The sequence below is a fragment of the Sander lucioperca genome, chromosome 16, assembly GCF_008315115.2.
Source record: "Sander lucioperca isolate FBNREF2018 chromosome 16, SLUC_FBN_1.2, whole genome shotgun sequence".
NCBI lineage: Eukaryota > Metazoa > Chordata > Actinopteri > Perciformes > Percidae > Sander > Sander lucioperca.
In genome coordinates, this window is record NC_050188.1 from 26,062,842 (window position 1) to 26,081,450 (window position 18,609).

The 18,609-nt window shown below is 39.2% G+C and overlaps 1 protein-coding gene across 9 annotated transcripts in view; it reads right to left on the reverse strand.

The window, feature by feature from the left end:
- atat1 (alpha tubulin acetyltransferase 1) overlaps positions 1 to 15,029 on the reverse strand; it is a 35,644-nt gene extending 20,615 nt beyond the window's left edge. For 5 of the 9 annotated variants that reach the window (XM_031279050.2, XM_031279048.2, XM_031279049.2 and 2 more), the window contains exons 1-6: positions 14,595 to 15,028; positions 14,169 to 14,229; positions 13,400 to 13,491; positions 12,124 to 12,181; positions 11,869 to 11,982; positions 10,478 to 10,579 (exon numbers count right to left, since the gene is read on the reverse strand). In XM_031279050.2, the coding sequence (XP_031134910.1) occupies positions 10,478 to 10,579; positions 11,869 to 11,982; positions 12,124 to 12,181; positions 13,400 to 13,491; positions 14,169 to 14,229; positions 14,595 to 14,686 (519 nt within the window). In that variant the 5' untranslated portion in view covers positions 14,687 to 15,028. Of the gene's footprint in view, positions 1 to 10,477; positions 10,580 to 11,868; positions 11,983 to 12,123; positions 12,182 to 13,399; positions 13,492 to 14,168; positions 14,230 to 14,594 lie in introns of all 9 variants that reach the window. The other 4 variants (XM_031279052.2, XM_031279046.2, XM_031279043.2 and 1 more) reach the window with 3 other exon arrangements.
- Between the last annotated feature and the right edge of the window lie 3,580 nt (positions 15,030 to 18,609).

Consider the following 18,609-nt stretch of genomic DNA (forward strand, 5'->3'; position numbering starts at 1 on the left):
CTTTTGAACGTACACATGTTCCACCAAAACAAGTTCCTTCCTGAGACTATTTAGCAGAGGCACCGGGGCTCCGTCCGGAATTTAGCGCCGCCCAAGACGATTGTGATTGGTTTAAAGAAATGCCAATAAACTAGAGCACATTTTCTCCCATCCAGGAATGCTGTGTGGACTAGCCAGACCTTCCTCTGCAGTGCTGTGGAGGAAGGTCTGACAATGCGAGACTATCAGCTGTGTAAAAAATAGCCTACATGTAAAGTTCACGGACATTAAGGATGGACGATATGGCCTAAAATCCATATATACATTGCAGCCTCTTGCGATAACGATATATATCATGATATATAAATTATAATAGAACCATTTCAGAACAGGTTACATAGACCCTAAGGAAAGCCAAACTGCTAAATGTATTTTTTTTAAAGAAAGAAAGAAACGTAATATGTAGTTTTGAGAACATTTATTGTGCAAAACTGTAATTATACAACATAATGTTGCAGATAAATAAAATCCAAGTACACTAGTTGCAGAGACTTTAACAAAGAAAAAGCTTAAAGTATTTGGTTTCTTTCCTTTAGTGCAAACCATTCTAAAAGGCACTACAGTTATTAAATGCCACCCAAGATGCTGAGAACAGGAAAAACTGGTGTCTCTTTAGTTAAGGAACAGACACTGTACTGAAAATACTTTCAGTATTAGGTAAAGAAAAGTATTGTGTGTAATGCACAGAGACTTTAAATAAAAACATATTTCAAACTAAGTTTCTTACCTGCAGCCTAATGTAACGCATTTGGTTTTAAACATTTTGTTCTTGTAATGGCAAAATTATATTTAAGCATGATTCTTTATATTCTTGTCTTATTTATGTTTTACTTTGTCTCAAAATGCTGAAAATGAGTTTTTCTTATTCTCACATGTTGAAAGTCAGAGCCACAAAGTCTGGGAGCGTAATGTCTGACTCTGAACAGATAGGGACTACAAGGTCACCCTAAACTATCTGTTATTTCTCCCTGAATAGTCGAGACTTCTCACATAGTTGAGATAAAAGGGATGTCTAAACTTTGGGGTAGAAAGTGGTACAGAGGGGAAGAAGTGAGGTGGCTCCTGAATGTCTGACTATGTTTGATTGTAAGAAATGCTGAGTCATGTTTAGAAAGGGGGGGGGCATGTCTTTCTATCTCACTGGAGATGCATATATACTGGGTGCTTTTTCTTATTCGTTGAAGAGACCTGTCACACCAGAGCTGCGTGCCTTGTGTGAACCGTGTGCTTCCTGCATTTGCAAATGTAAATAAATACTCAAAGACCAAACTTTGGTTTAATCCTCAAATCGTCCTTATTTGTTTCATCTGGTGTTTTTGATATGCACTCCTGCTGCTAACAAGAAAAACTTCCACTACAATCTGGCGTTGTCGAGCAAGGTTGGATGAGATAACAGAGAAAAGAACTCCGTGGGTCGCTGATGATTGGCTATCCAGGGATCAAAAATCGCCTGCCTCATACCTCTAACCTTAAAAAGGTATTTCAGAGAGAAGGGGGTCAGGACCACGGAGAACTCTTGACTGTTTCCACTCCGATCTAAAACGAACAGGAAGAAATTTCAAGCAGCACGGGTAAGATCAAAATTGATTAAATGCAGTTGGATTGTGAATTCAAGATTTTGAACAAACATTCTAAACAAGCAACAATTGCTAAACAAATTAAGTAATGAATATCTGCAAAATCATTATTATTTAAGAGGATAAATGAAACAAATACTGACATTTGGAAATTGAGTAATTTGGTACCTTTTTGTTTCTTTTGATTTTGTTTTTGGGGTTCTAGTTAAAACAAAATAGTATTGAATTTATGATTACAAGTGACATTTTCTTGCAGAAACAGACATATTTCTAATTATTTCTGTGATGCTGGCATGGCAAGAGAGTAACAGAAGGGACAGACGTTGGGCTGCTCAGGGGTTAGAAACAGAAAACTAACTAAAATTAGGCAGCCAATCCAATAAGGCCTAAATACAAATAGTCTAAAACACTCCAAGCGAGTTCTTGACTATTTAGAGACAGACTGCAGAAGAAATAAAATAGTTTAAGAACACGTTCTTAACCATTAAGATATTTTTGTCTGCAGGGCTGTACCGGGTTTTGCAAAGTTTGCCGAAAAAAGAACTAAGCCTTGTGGTGACGACCACATTGTAAAGAAAAAGTATACTAAAGCTTCTGTTACTATGAGTAATGAAAGCTCAAAGCCGTGCAAGGCATCTGAACCAATAGTTGGTGAAATGATTGGAAAATATGGGCTGGACTGTTTGGATTGTTTGCCATATTGGATCACTTTTGGCTTTCCGAAAAATGGATCACTGAGTCCAGGAAAATTAAGAATGTTAAAACAAGATTTAGAAGAAGTAGAACGGAAATTAATGGGAAAATCAATGATTAAGACAGATGATTTAAGGTCACTAGAGAATAACAAGAAATGTTTTAATGTGTGGATGAAAGAAGCTGATAGCAGAGAGAGAAAACAATTGCAGAACAATTAACTCTGTTGGACATTCATGACACTGATGAAACATAGAAAAGAGGAAAAATACTGATGCAAATCTCCTCTTTGAGTTCTAGTGCCGTGGAATGCCACCTCGACAGCCTTCCGCCACAACCATACCACCCGCCACCGAGAGAGGAAAGGATGCAAGAATGCTGGACAATCGTCTGCCTCAGCACCTCCACAACAAGGAGGACGACGAGGGGGATTACACATGCCCCGTGTTCGAAGTACCCATGACAGGAGAAGAGATAGGGGCTGGATACAGACCCTGGACAGACACTGACATAAGAACTGCCACCAGCCATTTGCCCACCTACAAAGACTCAGGTGCACGCCTCACTGAGCTTCTCATTGAACAGACAGCTGAAAAAGCTGAGAGGAAAAGACAAAGGAAAAATGAAGAGGCCCAGCTGAGACTGCTGAAAACCATGACAGAGATGGCTGGGAGAAGCAGAGGCACAGGTGGTTTCAGAGGTCGTGGGGGAAGCGGAATCAGAGGCAGAGGAAGAGGAAAAGGACAATATCATAAGAACACTCCGGCAGCGAATAAAGACACATGTTTCAACTGCAGAGAAAAGGGACATTGGTCGTATAACTGTCATCATCCCAGGAGGGATTCGTCCGGAAGGAAATACAACGACCCCCAATGGTATGAGGTCTGAGAGGTGGCGGGGGATGGGATGGTGGAAGTGCTGAGAGGATGGAAACCACGTTCACAACGACTGAGGACGGTAAAACAGACACACACGTACATACACATGCTTGCAAACGAAGACATGCTTTCTTGCACGCTACAAACACTCCCCTACACGATAGACAGATATTATTAGACGCAATACAGCACATTGAACAGAAAAAGATATGCCAACTTATTCAATGTATTTATCTGATGTGTATACAAATTGCCTACCATGGTGTTAATTATACAAGGGAAGGAGATTGAATTTTTAGTTGATTCAGGAGCAACAATTTGGGTTTTGTTAAGATCTTTGTTTTTTAAATCAGAAGCTCTCTGGTAAACTAGTTTTTTTTCCCCTTATAGAAATGATTTGTGGAATGGTTATCTCAGAAAAGTTCACCATTCTTATAATTTGTGTATATTCAGATCCTTAGGATCCTGAATTAGACCAGAAAGGAAAGTGCTAATTTTCTTTTTCCTTTCACCTGTGTGTCCTGTAAAGTTATTAGACAGAGATTAAAAATGTCTATTTGAATTGGAGTCATCTTTTGCCCACTGGCCTTAAGGTTGTGCGTCATGATAAAAATCACTCTTTGGCTGACATATTTTTGTTACAGCTTAAAAATACGCATTTGTTTACAAATGAATGGGACATGTACCATGTCAGTCTGTTAATCTCCTGACTACGGTAAACAAATTGTGACACCTGTAGCTGAGCTTAAGGAGTCACAAATAGTACATTGCATTTCTTTTGTCACCCTTGACTCTGACGAAGATTATGTTGAAACGTTTTTGAACAAGTCAAAGGATGAGCTTGAGTTTTCTTTTGTCTACTGGCATATACACACATGTGCAGTGGCTGTTACCTTGACTGATAAACTAAATAAGTTTTTCAGAATCTTTAACTCAAAAGCTCACGTTCATGTTTCTCCGTCTCCAACAGAAGAGGAGACAGACTCGGGACACCTTGTGACTACTTGTAACATTGACTGACTGGACTGACACTGCTGATAAATAGTGTTTTCCTTTTCTCCATCGACGAGGAGATTATAGAAAACCCGTACAACAGTGTGTGCTTGTAGTCACAGTGTTTACATATTGAGTGAACCTATGCGTACAAAATACACATATTTGCACGGTAAAAAACAAAGAGACATTTTATCTACTGATGTTTCACCACTTTTTGTCTCAGGTACAGCATCATCTCTGGGCAAACACACAAATGTGATGTGGATTGAAAAAATTGTCAACCTGTAGTCATCAAGCTGCGTTCGGACTACAGGCCCCAGAAACATCAGTACACGCTAAAACAGGAAGCAATCGACAGAAATCCGACCGGTTTTTTAACTCCTTATTGACGGATGGAGTTATTGTTCCATGTTTAGATTCTCCTGTAACGTACGTATACTTATTTTCTCAGTAAAGATAAACATATAAGGAGAATCATCTTATTATAAATGTTGAAGTCTTGTTTTTGTTCAGGACCTTCAAGCAGTAAATGCAGCGGTCTATGCTCGAGCACCCAAAGTTTCCCAAACTAAAAACAACATTCAGCTGGGGATTCCAGGGAATGTTAAATGTTTTATTTCTCTGTTGTTCTGTCTAACGTTTTTCTTTTTCAGTGTTCCAGTGGAAAGGACAGCAAAATATCGTTTTATAGTTCTGGTTGATGCTGTACACTTTGACACACCTTTGTCAGGGGTACATTTAGTCTTTAATTAATGATATCATAGATCAGAAAAAGAATAACAGTGTGTTTACATGTACCCTGGAGAAATCCTTCTTTCTTTGAGAGAGGACAGCTGGAGGAGGAGCTTCCCAGAGAACTCACACACACACCCAGAGATAAGACACAAGCTAAAACAAAATATGAGTTGTGCATGAGGAATTTTGGTTTAAAGACATGATTTTGATATACATTTTTGTTGAATATTATATGATGTGATATGTTTTCCGTAACAGGTAACAATTTGGATAGACTTCAAATTAGAAGTATTTAGGTTTGCTCTATTTGCATAAAAACTTTATTTCATAAAGATTCTTAGAAATACCAGACAGATTACTATTACTTTGTGATGCAAACCAAACAAAATATTTGTGTGTAATTTGTCTTAGTTTAATGGTTATATTGAAACCAATATAGGTTGATATGAGATTCCATCCTAAAAGCAGTTCATTTAATATTGTACTCTAGGGAGTTTTTCAGTAAAGCTGCACTATAGACTGTTTGTATTTTGAGTTGATCTATCACAAAATTGTCTAAACTAAATTAGTTGATGAGGACGTTGAAAACACTTTACTTTGGTGATTTTTTCTCTGAAAAAATTACTTATTACAGGACAGTGTTAATGGATAAACCATTAATTAATTAATAATTAACAGATTATTTATATATGCTGCTTATTGAGTCATGAGTTTTTCGTGACTCAAATAGGAGGGATATAGTAGCAATAATAAATAAAGTGTTCACATAATTTTTTGATTTTAAAACTACTCTAAACTCTTTGATTGACTTGCACTATTTGCAAAAACACAACCTTTAAGGTAATCTAAGGTGTAAAAGAGAACAATTTCAAAACCAGTGTTTCCTTTTCAGCACAATTTGTATGGATTTTATAGAGTTAAACCAGAATGAGGGAAAGAAATGCTACATTCACACTACATTCTCTTAATGAAATGAAAACTGGTACCGTGTTAATAAAAGAACAGATACTGTGAATTAGGGAAGGCATGGCTATTTTAAATAAAGAAAATTCAGTAGTGATGCACACTTTCCGTTCTTCTTTAAAACCCCATGACTCAAGCGCTTCCTTGAGTCCTTGTGCTATCTTCTCGGCCGTATGTTCAGCGAGGAAGTACGCGTCTGCAAACACCGGCTGCCAAGATTCCAATTGTTATTGTATCCTGTTGTTATATAGTGAATGGTCAGGCTGATGAAAGGTTCCATGGTACGGCATGACCACAGGTCCGTTGTAGTGGCAAAGTATTTCAAGTCACGCAGCTCTTTTTCAACCTTTTCGCGGAGCTCGGCATATCATTTTGGCATCTCTGTTTCTGTAAAGTATCTGCGGCTTGGCACCTCGTATCGTGGATCAATAGCTCTGATCATGGCTTTAAAGCCGCGTCTCTCTACCGTTTGAAAAGGGACCATGTCCTTACACAAGTAAACAATTATGGCCCTGGTAATTTCAATCCATCGCAGGCTCTTCCTACTGTAAGGAGTACCTTTTGAAAATAGTCCCTTTCCGACCGGAGGGATTTTTGCAGTTCCTAGAACATACCGTTCCTAGAACCCTTTTTTTCTCGTGTTCCGACTGGACCAATTTGGGGATTTTTAAGTTCCTCTGACCACAGTTCCTGCAACTCTTTCAGCTCCTACTTCAGGGCAGGGTCTTTTCCCTTTTCCGCATCTTTTTAATATTGTATTAACTTCACTGTTTAGCATGCCTTCTACTTTTGTAAACAGGTCTTAAGTTTATCTTTGCACTCTAAAGTTTGCTGTGTTGTGTTTTACTTTGATATAAATAAAATATTTAATAGAAAAGTGGGTTACTACAGTTACTTGTACATGCTCACATGAAGGTAGGCCTTTCTGCTTGATTAAAAAAGAGCAGCAGCAGGTTAAATGGCTGTGGTCATAACAAAATAGTGCGGTGGTTAGATGGCTGTGTTATAATAGCAAAAGGTATTTTGTGTTCACACAGCCATCTAATCACACCTGTTGACATTCTTGTGAAATTTTTGTGTTATCATCACAAAAGGTCTACACTGGCATTCAAACAACTTTGTCTTCCCAGTCCCTATGGCCACTTGGCCAGTGTGAATGCAAATGGCAAAACCGGTTTTGGGGGAGAGTAGTTAGTAGAACTGTTTAGAAGTGGACTGTTCCTATGACTACGTTCCTGTAACTACTTGGTCGGAAAGAGGCTAATGACCCCCTATGTTTTGCTTTCAGCCATGTTTACTCAAGATGATGATGATGCATTGCAGCCGGTTGCAGCTCGTGGCTCTAAATTTCGTGGGTAGATTGCGTCATCAACATGCATTATCGCGATGCATTATTGCAATATAATAGTGCAATATAATTTAAATCTCTATCGTAGGCCAATTTTGTATCGTTTATATTGCATATTGTTTCTATCGCCCATTACTAATGGACATAGTATCTAAAGATCTATGGGGGGGGGGGGTATCAGCAGATACCTTAGTTACAACACGATTGAGCAAAGCAGCTTTGTGTTTATATGTGCCGTATTTATTCAGTTTGGGAAACCCTGGGATCTCTACAAAACTAACGTTACCTCAAGTTGGCTGAGGTTGAAATTGAATTGAAATTGTCATTTTTCTTATTTTTCGTGAGCACAATATGATAGTTTGATTAGATCTTTTATATTGTTGGTAATTGCAATTTTACACAATGTGTGCTTTAACATCATTATTGGATGTAATAGGCTGGCATGCTGTAATATTGCTTAGGTGTGCCACATTCCATTCTTGTGTTATAAATCCAGCGCACCCCTTGCCTTTACAGCGGTGCACTTTCGCCCCTATCTACTTAAAAAGGGGGGGGTTGCAGGGGATTCCCCCCTTTCTGGTCTACAGGTCTGCTTGTTGTCCCCAGAGTCAGAACTAAACAGGGGGAAGCAGCGTTCAGTTTTTATGCTCCACATATCTGGAACAAACTCACAGAAAACTGCAGGTCAGCCGCGACTCTCAGCTTTTTTAAATTAAGGTTGAAGACCTATCTATTTGATGTTGCCTATTCTTAATTTTTATATTGAACTGTAATTTTATTCTTGTATTTTATCTCGTATTAATTTTACACTGAACTGTGAATTTTATTCTTGTATTTTATCTTGTATTATATTTGTATTTGTCAATATTTTTATTTATTTTTTTATTTCCTATCTTGCTCTTTGCTTTTTACAGTTTTTTTCGATTGCTAAACAACAGTGGGCACAACTGGACCTACATGTGCAAAACTCTAACTACAGTCTGCACAGCAGCAGTTCATGTGGACCAAATTCTAGTTCATTTTTCATTGCTTGAACACAGTTTTCAAAACTCTACACATGTATCCCATGACTTTAACCACAACGTGCACAACACTGTGGATCTACAGCACTTTGTTCAAATGCTAACACACTGCTGTCAAAACTGTTAACCACGCATTCAAAACTGAATAGATTTCAGTCTGGTGCCTATCAAACACTGCTGATTGCAATTTTAGCTGAAAGCTTAAGCAGGTGTCTTGTTTTAAACTAGTTAGTGAACATATATACGGTATTTATACAGAGAAAGCTCAGAAAGCCTTTTTTGTATACAAACACCAAATGAGAAGGAAACAATTATACACTGTACGGTTTGAGAATAACAGGTAAAAGAACAAAGATACCAACACATACCGATACACAGCTATAAAAAAAAAATGAAAAACACTATATATTTACAGTAGTAAAACTGTGTTCATACTGTTTTTCAGAAAGTAATGGAGGTGAAAGCAATGGAAACACCACATTCTTTTGTATTTAGAGATGATGCAGACATCCAATGTGATGAAGAAAACTTGCCACATGATGCTGGAGAGAGGCAGGATTAGTCACACTAGTCTTTGTTACTGTTACGTATGTACCTTTAGTTTTTTTTCCCAGTAATTCCATAAATTACTAGAGACAAAATACTATAGCAAAGAAAACTGCTGATTTTCATTCCTTCTTATTTACCTTACGTAAAAATTGGTATATATTTTCCTTAAATAAACTATTGAGTAGTGTCAAGTCACTCAAATTGTTCAAACTGTAAAGATGAAAAAGTTTGTAATTTGTGTATTGGTGTTTGCTGCTAGTGTTTTTACTCTCAGTGTGTTCTGAGTGACCGTGTGTGTGTTATCTCAGTGAGGGTTGTTCATAGCGTTTGGCTGCACTGAGCCTGTTCTGAGATGTGTGTTAAGAGTTGTGTTGCTTTGAATGAGTTTTGCAGGAGATGTGAACTGTTTAGTTCAGGTGACTGTTGGTAGTGCAGACTGTGGCTTGAGTTTTGCACATGTGATTCCAGTTGTGCCCACTGTCATTTAGCAATAGAAAAAAACTGTAATGTTTAATGTTTTATGTAAAGCACTTTGAGTTGCCCTGTGCTGAAATGTGCTATATAAATAAAGTTGCCTTGCCTTGCCTTATATATTCCTGCCTCTGCTGAATTATTTTTATCTCCGGTGGAGACAAAATGTATGTCACTTTTTGCTTTTGCCACAATGTGAACTCCGCTCTTCGGCTTGAAAGCGTTATGTTTTATGTTGACACCACGTTGTGCCATTTCACTTTGAGATTATTTGAGTTCATAAAAAAGTGTTTTGGCATGGCTGACCGAGTATATCCATGGTATTGAAAGTGGGGTTTAATTCAATAATTCTTACAAGTTTTGTTTTGTTATGCATGATCAAAAAACCCCCCCCCCCCCCCGCTTTTTTCACAAATCGCACCCTGAATATGACCAATTTGTTTAATCATCTGAAATTCAATTAAAAAGTAGTGTATGACCAAACAATAAAGGAGCAAAGAACTGAGAAAAGTAAAGCCCCCTCCACTCCTTCCACCGCAACAATTTAATCGAAGGACACTCTTTATAACGCAACCGTCTACCCATCTAGCTCTCAAAGAGATACAGAAATAACAGATGGCATCACATGGTTCCTAGAAAACACATGTGCCCAATTAGCTTTGTTAGCCACCAGGGATTCAAGAAACTGGTAAACATTTTGGACAAGTGTTACACCATGCCATTGCATCACCATTTCACCAGAGTTGCACAGCCTGCCCTGAGGAAGTTGCAAAATATGTGTCTACAGCTGAATATGTTGCCACCACAATGGACATGTGGTCAGCTGCACCATGCAGCCATCTTACAATTCATTACATCCTGAAGACCACACAGGTCAAAACATCACCCATGGACTAAGGGAGACCATGGCTGTATTTATTTTGAATTGGGATCATTTGTGTTTAATCACGTTACTCAGTGCAGAGCTGAAGGCATCAATAACATTTCTTTCTGTCATCAAACATGGCCAAAATAACCACTATTATTGCTTTGAACCTGTTGTGGAAGTCCCAAATACGTTGGTCAAGGAACTCTGACTCTTACTCACGGCATAGCTTAAAAAAATAGGTTCACATTTCCTCCAAAAAACTTAAAACGTCAAGACTTGAAATCCATCTATCCATTCATTCATCCATCCATCGTGTGATAGTAAAGTACAGACTGTACCTGAGGAACACTTGGTGTCAGGCAGTAATGCTTTGCCAAGAAAGACAGGAATTTAGGCGAGGGCCTGTCGTACGCCATCAGAACCGGCTCTAAATTCTTGTGCTGCAGTAGAGAAAGAGAAAATGTGCAGCCGGTGATAAACAGCACACAGCAGTGAACTGTGATCATCATCTGTACTGCAGGGGGCAGATTACTGGCATTACTTTATTCAATTTATTTCCGTTTAGCTCAATAAAGTTGTGAAGTGCAAAAAGTTATTTCGGGAATCCAGGGTTCCTAAAGTCCAGTTCATTTTTTACATTGACAATGTACTGTAGGTAACAGTTGGACAACTTTCAAGGCTTACCTAGATGGACATGAGAATTTAAGTACAAAACATGGTACTTTCACACCTCCGCACAGCTGGCAAATCACTGAGTAAAGTGGGTATTATTGTTTGGAATATTCCACAGTCAAAATCAGAATCAAAATCGGGGGGGGGGGAAGCATACTGAGCGTGTGCCAAAGTTTATGGTCTGTTCTGTATGCCCTGCATGCACAGATCTCTGATACACAGGTTAATTACTCGCATGCCCACACATGTAACCCCGTCTGTTAAAATTGCAGTTGATACACATTTTGAATATGAATTTGAGGGTATTATTAAAATAACTTTTTTTATATAATAAGAATACTTCTGAAACCAGCCTACCCTTGCAACTCTACCATGCAAAATGTCTGTGCAGTCACTATAACATTCTTCATATCTGTATTTCACCACAAGATTTATCTTGGCAAGCAATCAAACCCACAGATGACTCATGTTGTAAAGTCAAGAACCTCGAGAGTAGGCCTGCACGATTTTTTTAGCTTAGAATTGAAATCATGATTCTCTGCCACGATTTTTTTCTCACAAAGTGTAATGTTTATTGCACACATGAACCATAACAAAACAAAACAAACTGGCAGTACCAAACAGATTTTCTTTTGGCACCTATAACACATTGGGCATCACCACGTGCCTGTAAACACAGAGGCTTCAATGAAGAGAAGGGAGAGCGTTGCAGCGCTTGGGAGCGCTTTAAAACCTATTTTATAGTCTATGTTTAAAACGCACAGGAGAAAGTAGCAGCGTTTGTGATGCAGTCAGCTCGTAAAATTATTAAAAAAAAAGTATAAAAAGAGAAAAGAAGAAAAAAAAAAAAGAAAAAGAAAGAAATATTAAATAAATTTTTTTTTAAATCCCCCCCCCACCAAAAAAATCAAAGTTATTTAAAAATTAAATCGTGAACAGGGTGAATCGAGATCGCAACTTTATAACGATTAATCATGCAGGCCTACTCGAGAGGTGACTGTTTGAACATCTTCCGCTACACAGAGTCTGGTTTCTAGTAATTTGAGGAATGTTTCACCTGCAGCATGAAATCAAAGAGCTCCAGCCCGTAGCCATGTCGCTGCATGTTCTCTGCTATGTAGAAATCCAAGACACACAGGGGCTCTGCCTCTACGTGCTCACCCTGTCGGTCCTGTGGAGGAAACACAACCAGCATACCTGTACAGCTGACATAGCAAGTTCAAACAGACACAAAATCAGTAAAGCATGTGGAATTATAGCTGGGCTGAAACAGTCATAAATAAAAGAGAATTAAAGAAAATCGGTGACTCACGAGCAGAAATAACTTCTTGTAGCCGACCTTGAGAAATCCCACCACCACACCACGTCCTCTGTGTGTAGGGGTAAAGAGATAGACAAAGGTGTAGAGTGGTGCAATGAGTTACACTATGTGCTTTGAATAACTGTTCACATCACAAGTATCAACCTAGTTTCCTATTTAAGGGTGAGCTGCAGCCATGAGCAGTGTGTCAGTACATGCATTGTGACCACAGTGTTACTCAGGATACATCTACACTACTACGTTTTCATTTTTAAGTATTTTTTAGACAACAACGATCTCTGTCCACACAAGAGTTTTAGCTCCAGTAGCAGAACTAATCTGCGTCCATATTAACACGTCTGACAACTAGGGCTGGGTACCAAATTCAATACTTTTTAGGCATCGATCGAAGTATTGAGTATTGCCTTCTCATTCGTTACCCAATTTCAATACCTAAGGAGTAAATCTCATCAGCGTCAGTGAGCCAATAAGCATGCAGCATGCTTCTACCAAGATGTACTAATGTCTGTGATTAGCTGTCTAATGTTACACGTGGCAGACACACACAGAACAAACTCTACGTTACACACAGAGACTAGGCTCACAAGTTGAAAAAGAAATAAAAAGATCTGTGCTGTAATGTGTAATGTTGTAATTTATTTTTGTAAAAATATAAAATTGGTATCGAAGAAGGATTGTTTAGAAAACCGCTATTGAAGTCACAGTATTAATATCGAAATTATTTGAATGATACCCAAGCCCTACTGACATCACATATTACATGACCATTCACACACACTGGGACATGCGCGTGCCGGTGTAAACATGAAGCAGGTTGTCTGACGTTAGGCTGTGGTTGAAAATCATGGATATAGAAGTTGAAAATACAGAAAATACTTTGGAGAAAGAACAATAGTGAAAAGCAAGAGCAGGGGTTTATTAGCTTGGACTGACAATGAGTTGTAACTGTTACTGAAAGGTATGTAAGCCACCTAACCGATAAGACTGACCGACGTGCGTTGCCATGTCCAAAGGTCCCCGTTTCTGCCTGTCCAGACTACAAACCAACCCCAGAGTTTCCAAATGTCTCCGTTTTAGGGGTTCGGAAACGCCATAGCAGAAGGTATTTGTTGTGTAAACCAAAACGTAGCAGTATAGATATGGCCTCAGTGCTAGTGAGCTGAACAGGCCCAGCTGAAGAATACCAACTCAGTCAGTCAAGAGACAAAGAGTGAAAAAGGAGTGTGTGTATAATGAGTAAAAGCTGAGGGAAGGATGTGAGGTGTACCCGTTGCTCTCTCCGTCCTTCAGCAGGTAGAGCTGATGCCTCTGGGACTGCAGCTTAGAGGCACTTGTTATAGCTGCTGGCAGCTGTTGGGCCTGTGGAGAGCAAGCAAGAACACTGTTAAACACGTCCAAACAGTACTACCACAAAGGGCTGGGTATAATTTCATTATTTTTTTCAATATTAGTGCTGATATGACATTTGAGTTTTGGTACCACAACAATACTTTTTACAATACTTTACTTTGCAGAATATCAAACTCAAAGTGAAGTATCCCAATTCATTCTTGAAATTGGTATAGTAGAGTGACAATCTCTTGTGGGCGGGCGGGCGCGCGCGCACACACACACACACACACACACACACACACACATACACACACACACATAGTGCGTGACACTATCTTTGTGGGGACCTGTCATTGACATAATGCATTCCCTAGCCCCTTACCCTAACCTTAACATCACAAATAAATGCCTAACCTTAACCCTTACCCTCACCCTAACCATAACCTAATTCTAACCCTAATCCTAAAACCAAGTCTTAACCCTCAAACAGCCCTTTAAACTTGTGGACTTTGATCCAGCATTTTGGCCCCACAAAGCTGTCCGGACCCCACAAGTATAATGTATTCCCGGTTTTTGGACCCCACAAATATAGTTAAACAAGAACACACACACACACACACACACACACACACACACACACACACACACACACACACACACACACACACAAACTAAAAAACACATGAAATGGTAAATATACTAACCTTTGCTGAGGCTCTCCCAAGTTCATCAATAACTGTGGCTATGTGGGCTTGAAGATCTGGCCTACAAAGACAAACACAATGCAATTGTTTTCTCTGGATGCTCCACCTCTTCCACAGTACACATACTGTACACGCAGGATTCTAGCTGGCCCAGGACATGAATGTGTTAACCTCTGTTTGTGTTTAGGACTGATGACTGGGTGTTTCCCTGCCTTCTGCTCAATGGATGCTAAAGTGTGAACTTAAAGTCCTTTTCTCAATATTGTCCCGTTAACTGAGGCCGGTTTCATCAAAACAGCATTTGGACAGCATTTAACTTAAGCATGTCCACTTAAATTGACAGATTTTTAGATACAGAGATGGTACTGTCTGTTACTCTGGGTAACGTTACAATGTAACAAAGGCCATTTAGATCTTCTGACTTACCTTAGTGCTGATTTAGGACCTGCAACAATGGTCTGGTCCAAGATGGAGACTCTCTCGGGGAATAACTGGTTAATATCAAAAGAAAACTCCATAATACCTCTCAGACAGATTAGCTAGACAGTTATAATATCTAGGTTAGCTAGCAGAGGAAAATACAGCCAATGCCAGTAGCAGAGCTCAAGCAGGTAACGTTAACGTTAGCAAACGGGGCTGTTGGTATATCACAAAGCTGATTCGTTAGCGCAAAACAACAGTAAGCTAGCTGCTAGCAGTCCGTAGACAACAGCATTTTAGCATAGCACTGCCCGAGTTTGAGTGACAGTAAAAATGTTCTGTGTGAGTAGCAAGAACAGGCACCTGCTATTTACATTGTAACTGCAGCTCCATTGTGTCTCTATGGTTGTGAATCCCTCCCTGGCAACATAAACCGTAATGTGTGTAAAAGACAGTCCCGTCAATCTGCCTCTCCTAAATCTACTAACGTTACGTTAAGTAACATCCATCCACTTTATGTTAACATCTCTGAAAAAGTCTCAGAGTAACACAAAAATGTGAACTTGTGCTGTACAAAAATTACATAGTTAGCCAACTTTTAGTCCTTAATATCATTTTGCCACAATTCTTAAGGAACATTGTGTTCCATATTTACGGTAAAACTGATGAAGCTAGGAGAAAGCTTTTCGTAAAAACTAAACATGTGAAGCACCCTGGCGCTATGACAGGGCTGCTTTGTTGCATTGGTTCTGTGTTGGTGTAAGTGAACCATGTTACAGTTAGTGTCATGTATGGAGCACCACTGAGTGATAGATCCATTAGCACAGTGATTCCCAACCAGGGCTATAAGATCATAGAGAAGCTCAACTAATACAAAAAAAAAATAAAATAGAAATTGTGGTTTTATTGGAAGGATATATCCACATATTACGTTCAGCTATTAGTTCAGCTAAAAGTAGCCTAATGAATACATGGTAGAAATAAATAGCTGGGCTCTTAGGTAGCTCAGTTGGTAGAACGTGCGCCCATGTATAGAGGTTTATTCCTCGACGCAGCGGCCGCAGGTTCAATTCTGACCTTCAGCCCTTTGCTGCATGTCATTCCCCCTCTCTCTCCCCTTTCATGTCTTTAGCTGTCTTATAAAGAAAATGCCTAAAAAAGAAAAAAAAGAAAAAGAAAAGAAAAAGCAATAAATAGCTAAAACTAACAGCCAAACTGTTAAAATAATGAGCTAAAGTAATGGAGAAACAGTTAAAAAAGCTGAAAAGTTGAAATAGTTAGCTAACGGTTGAAATAGTTAGCTAAAAGTAATGGCTTTCAACTGGGGGTCCAGGACCCCTTCTGGGTCCTTAGAGTTAGTGCAGGGGGGCCACCAAATTATGTAAATAATATATATTTTTTGAAAGTTTTTTATTTCCAAAATTAAAATAAGTCTGAAAATATACATTAATATGAATGCAAAATTTTAATAGCAAAGATAAATTGGCCTATATGTGATTTTTATTTTATTTGTACACGTTGAAGATGAGCTTACTATAGGTACGTTAGCCACTATGGTAGCCATACAGTTAAGCTCAAGGAGTCACTGTGCCTTCAAGATGTTTGTTTAACATTAAAACATGATGCATAACTAATACCCATTTCTTTTTATCCATTCTGCCCAGTGTAGACCACAAAGGTTGGGAACCACTGCATAAACAGCCAGTGTTACCACTTGGGGGTGCTGCAAGCATACAAATTCTGAAGCCTGACAGAGAAGAGAGTTATACACCATTTATTTATCACTGGTCATGGTTCATAACAATAAAACAACATATCATAATGTACACATATGTTTACCAGTAGAAGAAAAGGGAACAGGAAGAAGCTTGGGTGATATAGTAAAAAACATGAGTGAAGAAGTGGAGAAACACAATGAATACAGATTTCTTCATACAGGGCACACGAGTTGTGTAAATGGTTGAGGTGAATCATTGTGCTATGGCCTCCACAGTCACCAAATCTCAACCCCACTAAACAACTAGATTCTCCATTCAATTGTATTAATAGTATCAAATCATAACAAGAGTTATCTCAGGACACGTTACAGATAGAGAAAGTCTAGACCACACTCTATAATTTACAAAGACCCAACAATTCCCCCAAGAGCAAGCATTTAGTGGCGAGAAAAAATGTCCTTTTAGGCAGAAACCTGGGACAGACCCTGGCTGGTGGGCGGGCATCTGTCGGGACACAGAGACCCTGATATTGGAGCCTCATGTTAGACAGCGTTCTCCGCCACCATAATCATCAAAAACACTAACTCAGGGAATATGTTTTGGAAGAATCCTGTTCATCCCTCCAGTAGAGTTCAACACAATTGAAGAATGCATGACAAGGAGCACCGAAGCTGTTCTGGTGGAATAACACTTTACTAACACATTTTATGTTTTTCCTTCATTTGTCACCCATGTGTGGTTTTAGGAAGTAGAAGGTATAGCACTGGGAGGTGGTAGCACTGCTGTTACTTTGGCAAGGCAACGCAACTTTATTTGTATAGCAGTTTTCATATACAGAGCAATTCATAGTGCTTTGCATTAGACACCAGTGGACTGAAACAACAAAATATAAATGACACAACAACAAGACTGACAAAGGGAACAAATGAACAGTGGAGAAAATAAATTAGTAGTAGAGGTCAAATTTCTAGTGCATATCTGAAACAGCCAAACATTGAGTTAAAAACATAATGGAGAAAGATTAGGTTAGGGTACATTTGTTGTGCAGACAGGGTACAGCAGTCCAAGTGAAAAAAACATCAACATCATCATAACACCTCAGAACAAACACTCAGCAGACCGAAATGGGACATAGTACAGCCATAACAAGTGCCCCTCCCCCTTTCCCCCCACTGCTCCAACAGGAGCCTGAAGTGCTCTAATTGTTATAGATGAGGTGCATCCTTGATTCCAATGTTATTCAATAATCCCTGCAGGTGCAAAGATATCTCTGTAGCTCTTGGTTCTACCCTTAGGAGCCACATAACAAAGCCCAGAGCAGAGAAGCAGGTTTTGGCATGTAAAGGATGAGAACAATCCAAAGAAATTGAGTTGGCCTTGCACTTATGCTGTGTGGAGTAAAGCACTGACATGTTGAGTTCAGACTTACTTATCAGCCTACTAGCCCACTTTATGATTTGGTTGAGGGAGTTTTTGTCCTGCAGGGAGAGGCTCCCGAACCAAGACACAACACAGATTCAATAAGGCTCGGTAGAAAAGGGTCAGCATGCTTACATCAATTGTGAAATGGGAATTGTGAGAGAGGGGGAAGACATGCTGGAAATTGTCACAGGTCGGATTCAAACCCTGGACCTCTGCGTCGTGGCATAAACCTCTCAGTATATGTGCGCCTGCTCTAACCACTGACCCAACCCAGCCACACCTGCCTGGCAATTCTTACTAAAGTTATATCAAGGGTCAATGGCCCTCCTTTATCAACTTAACGTAGAAACCAGCGCAGATATGAGCGCAGAAATCATCTTACGACAGGCTTCACGTGCGATTCATGAAACGTTCGTATCACACCAATCAGAGCGTAAGAATGATCGTACATTGATAAATGCAGCAGCTGGAAACGATCGTAATTTAAATATCACGCCCCAATATATTCTCAGTTTTTAGGCCTCGCCCCTACAATTTACAACATGGCGAGACGTAATCTGGTTGAGAAGAGACACTTTTCAGAGATGGAGATTGAAACCCTGATATCTCAAGTTCATTTGCACTAACGTGTGTACTATTTTTTATTTTAAAGATTTATTTTTTTTTGCCTTTATTTCTACAGGACTTACTGTCGCATAGTAGAGGAATTACCGTATAGTACAGGAGAAGCTCTCAGGCAGTTTGGACTTCCATTAGCTGTTTAAGTTTAATTACTAATGTTAATTATCATTTTAGTGATCAATAATTAGCCTGTGTCTATGTTATCTCCTTGCATATACCTACGCTCTCCGTCTCTGCTAGATTGGGAATGATTGAGATTT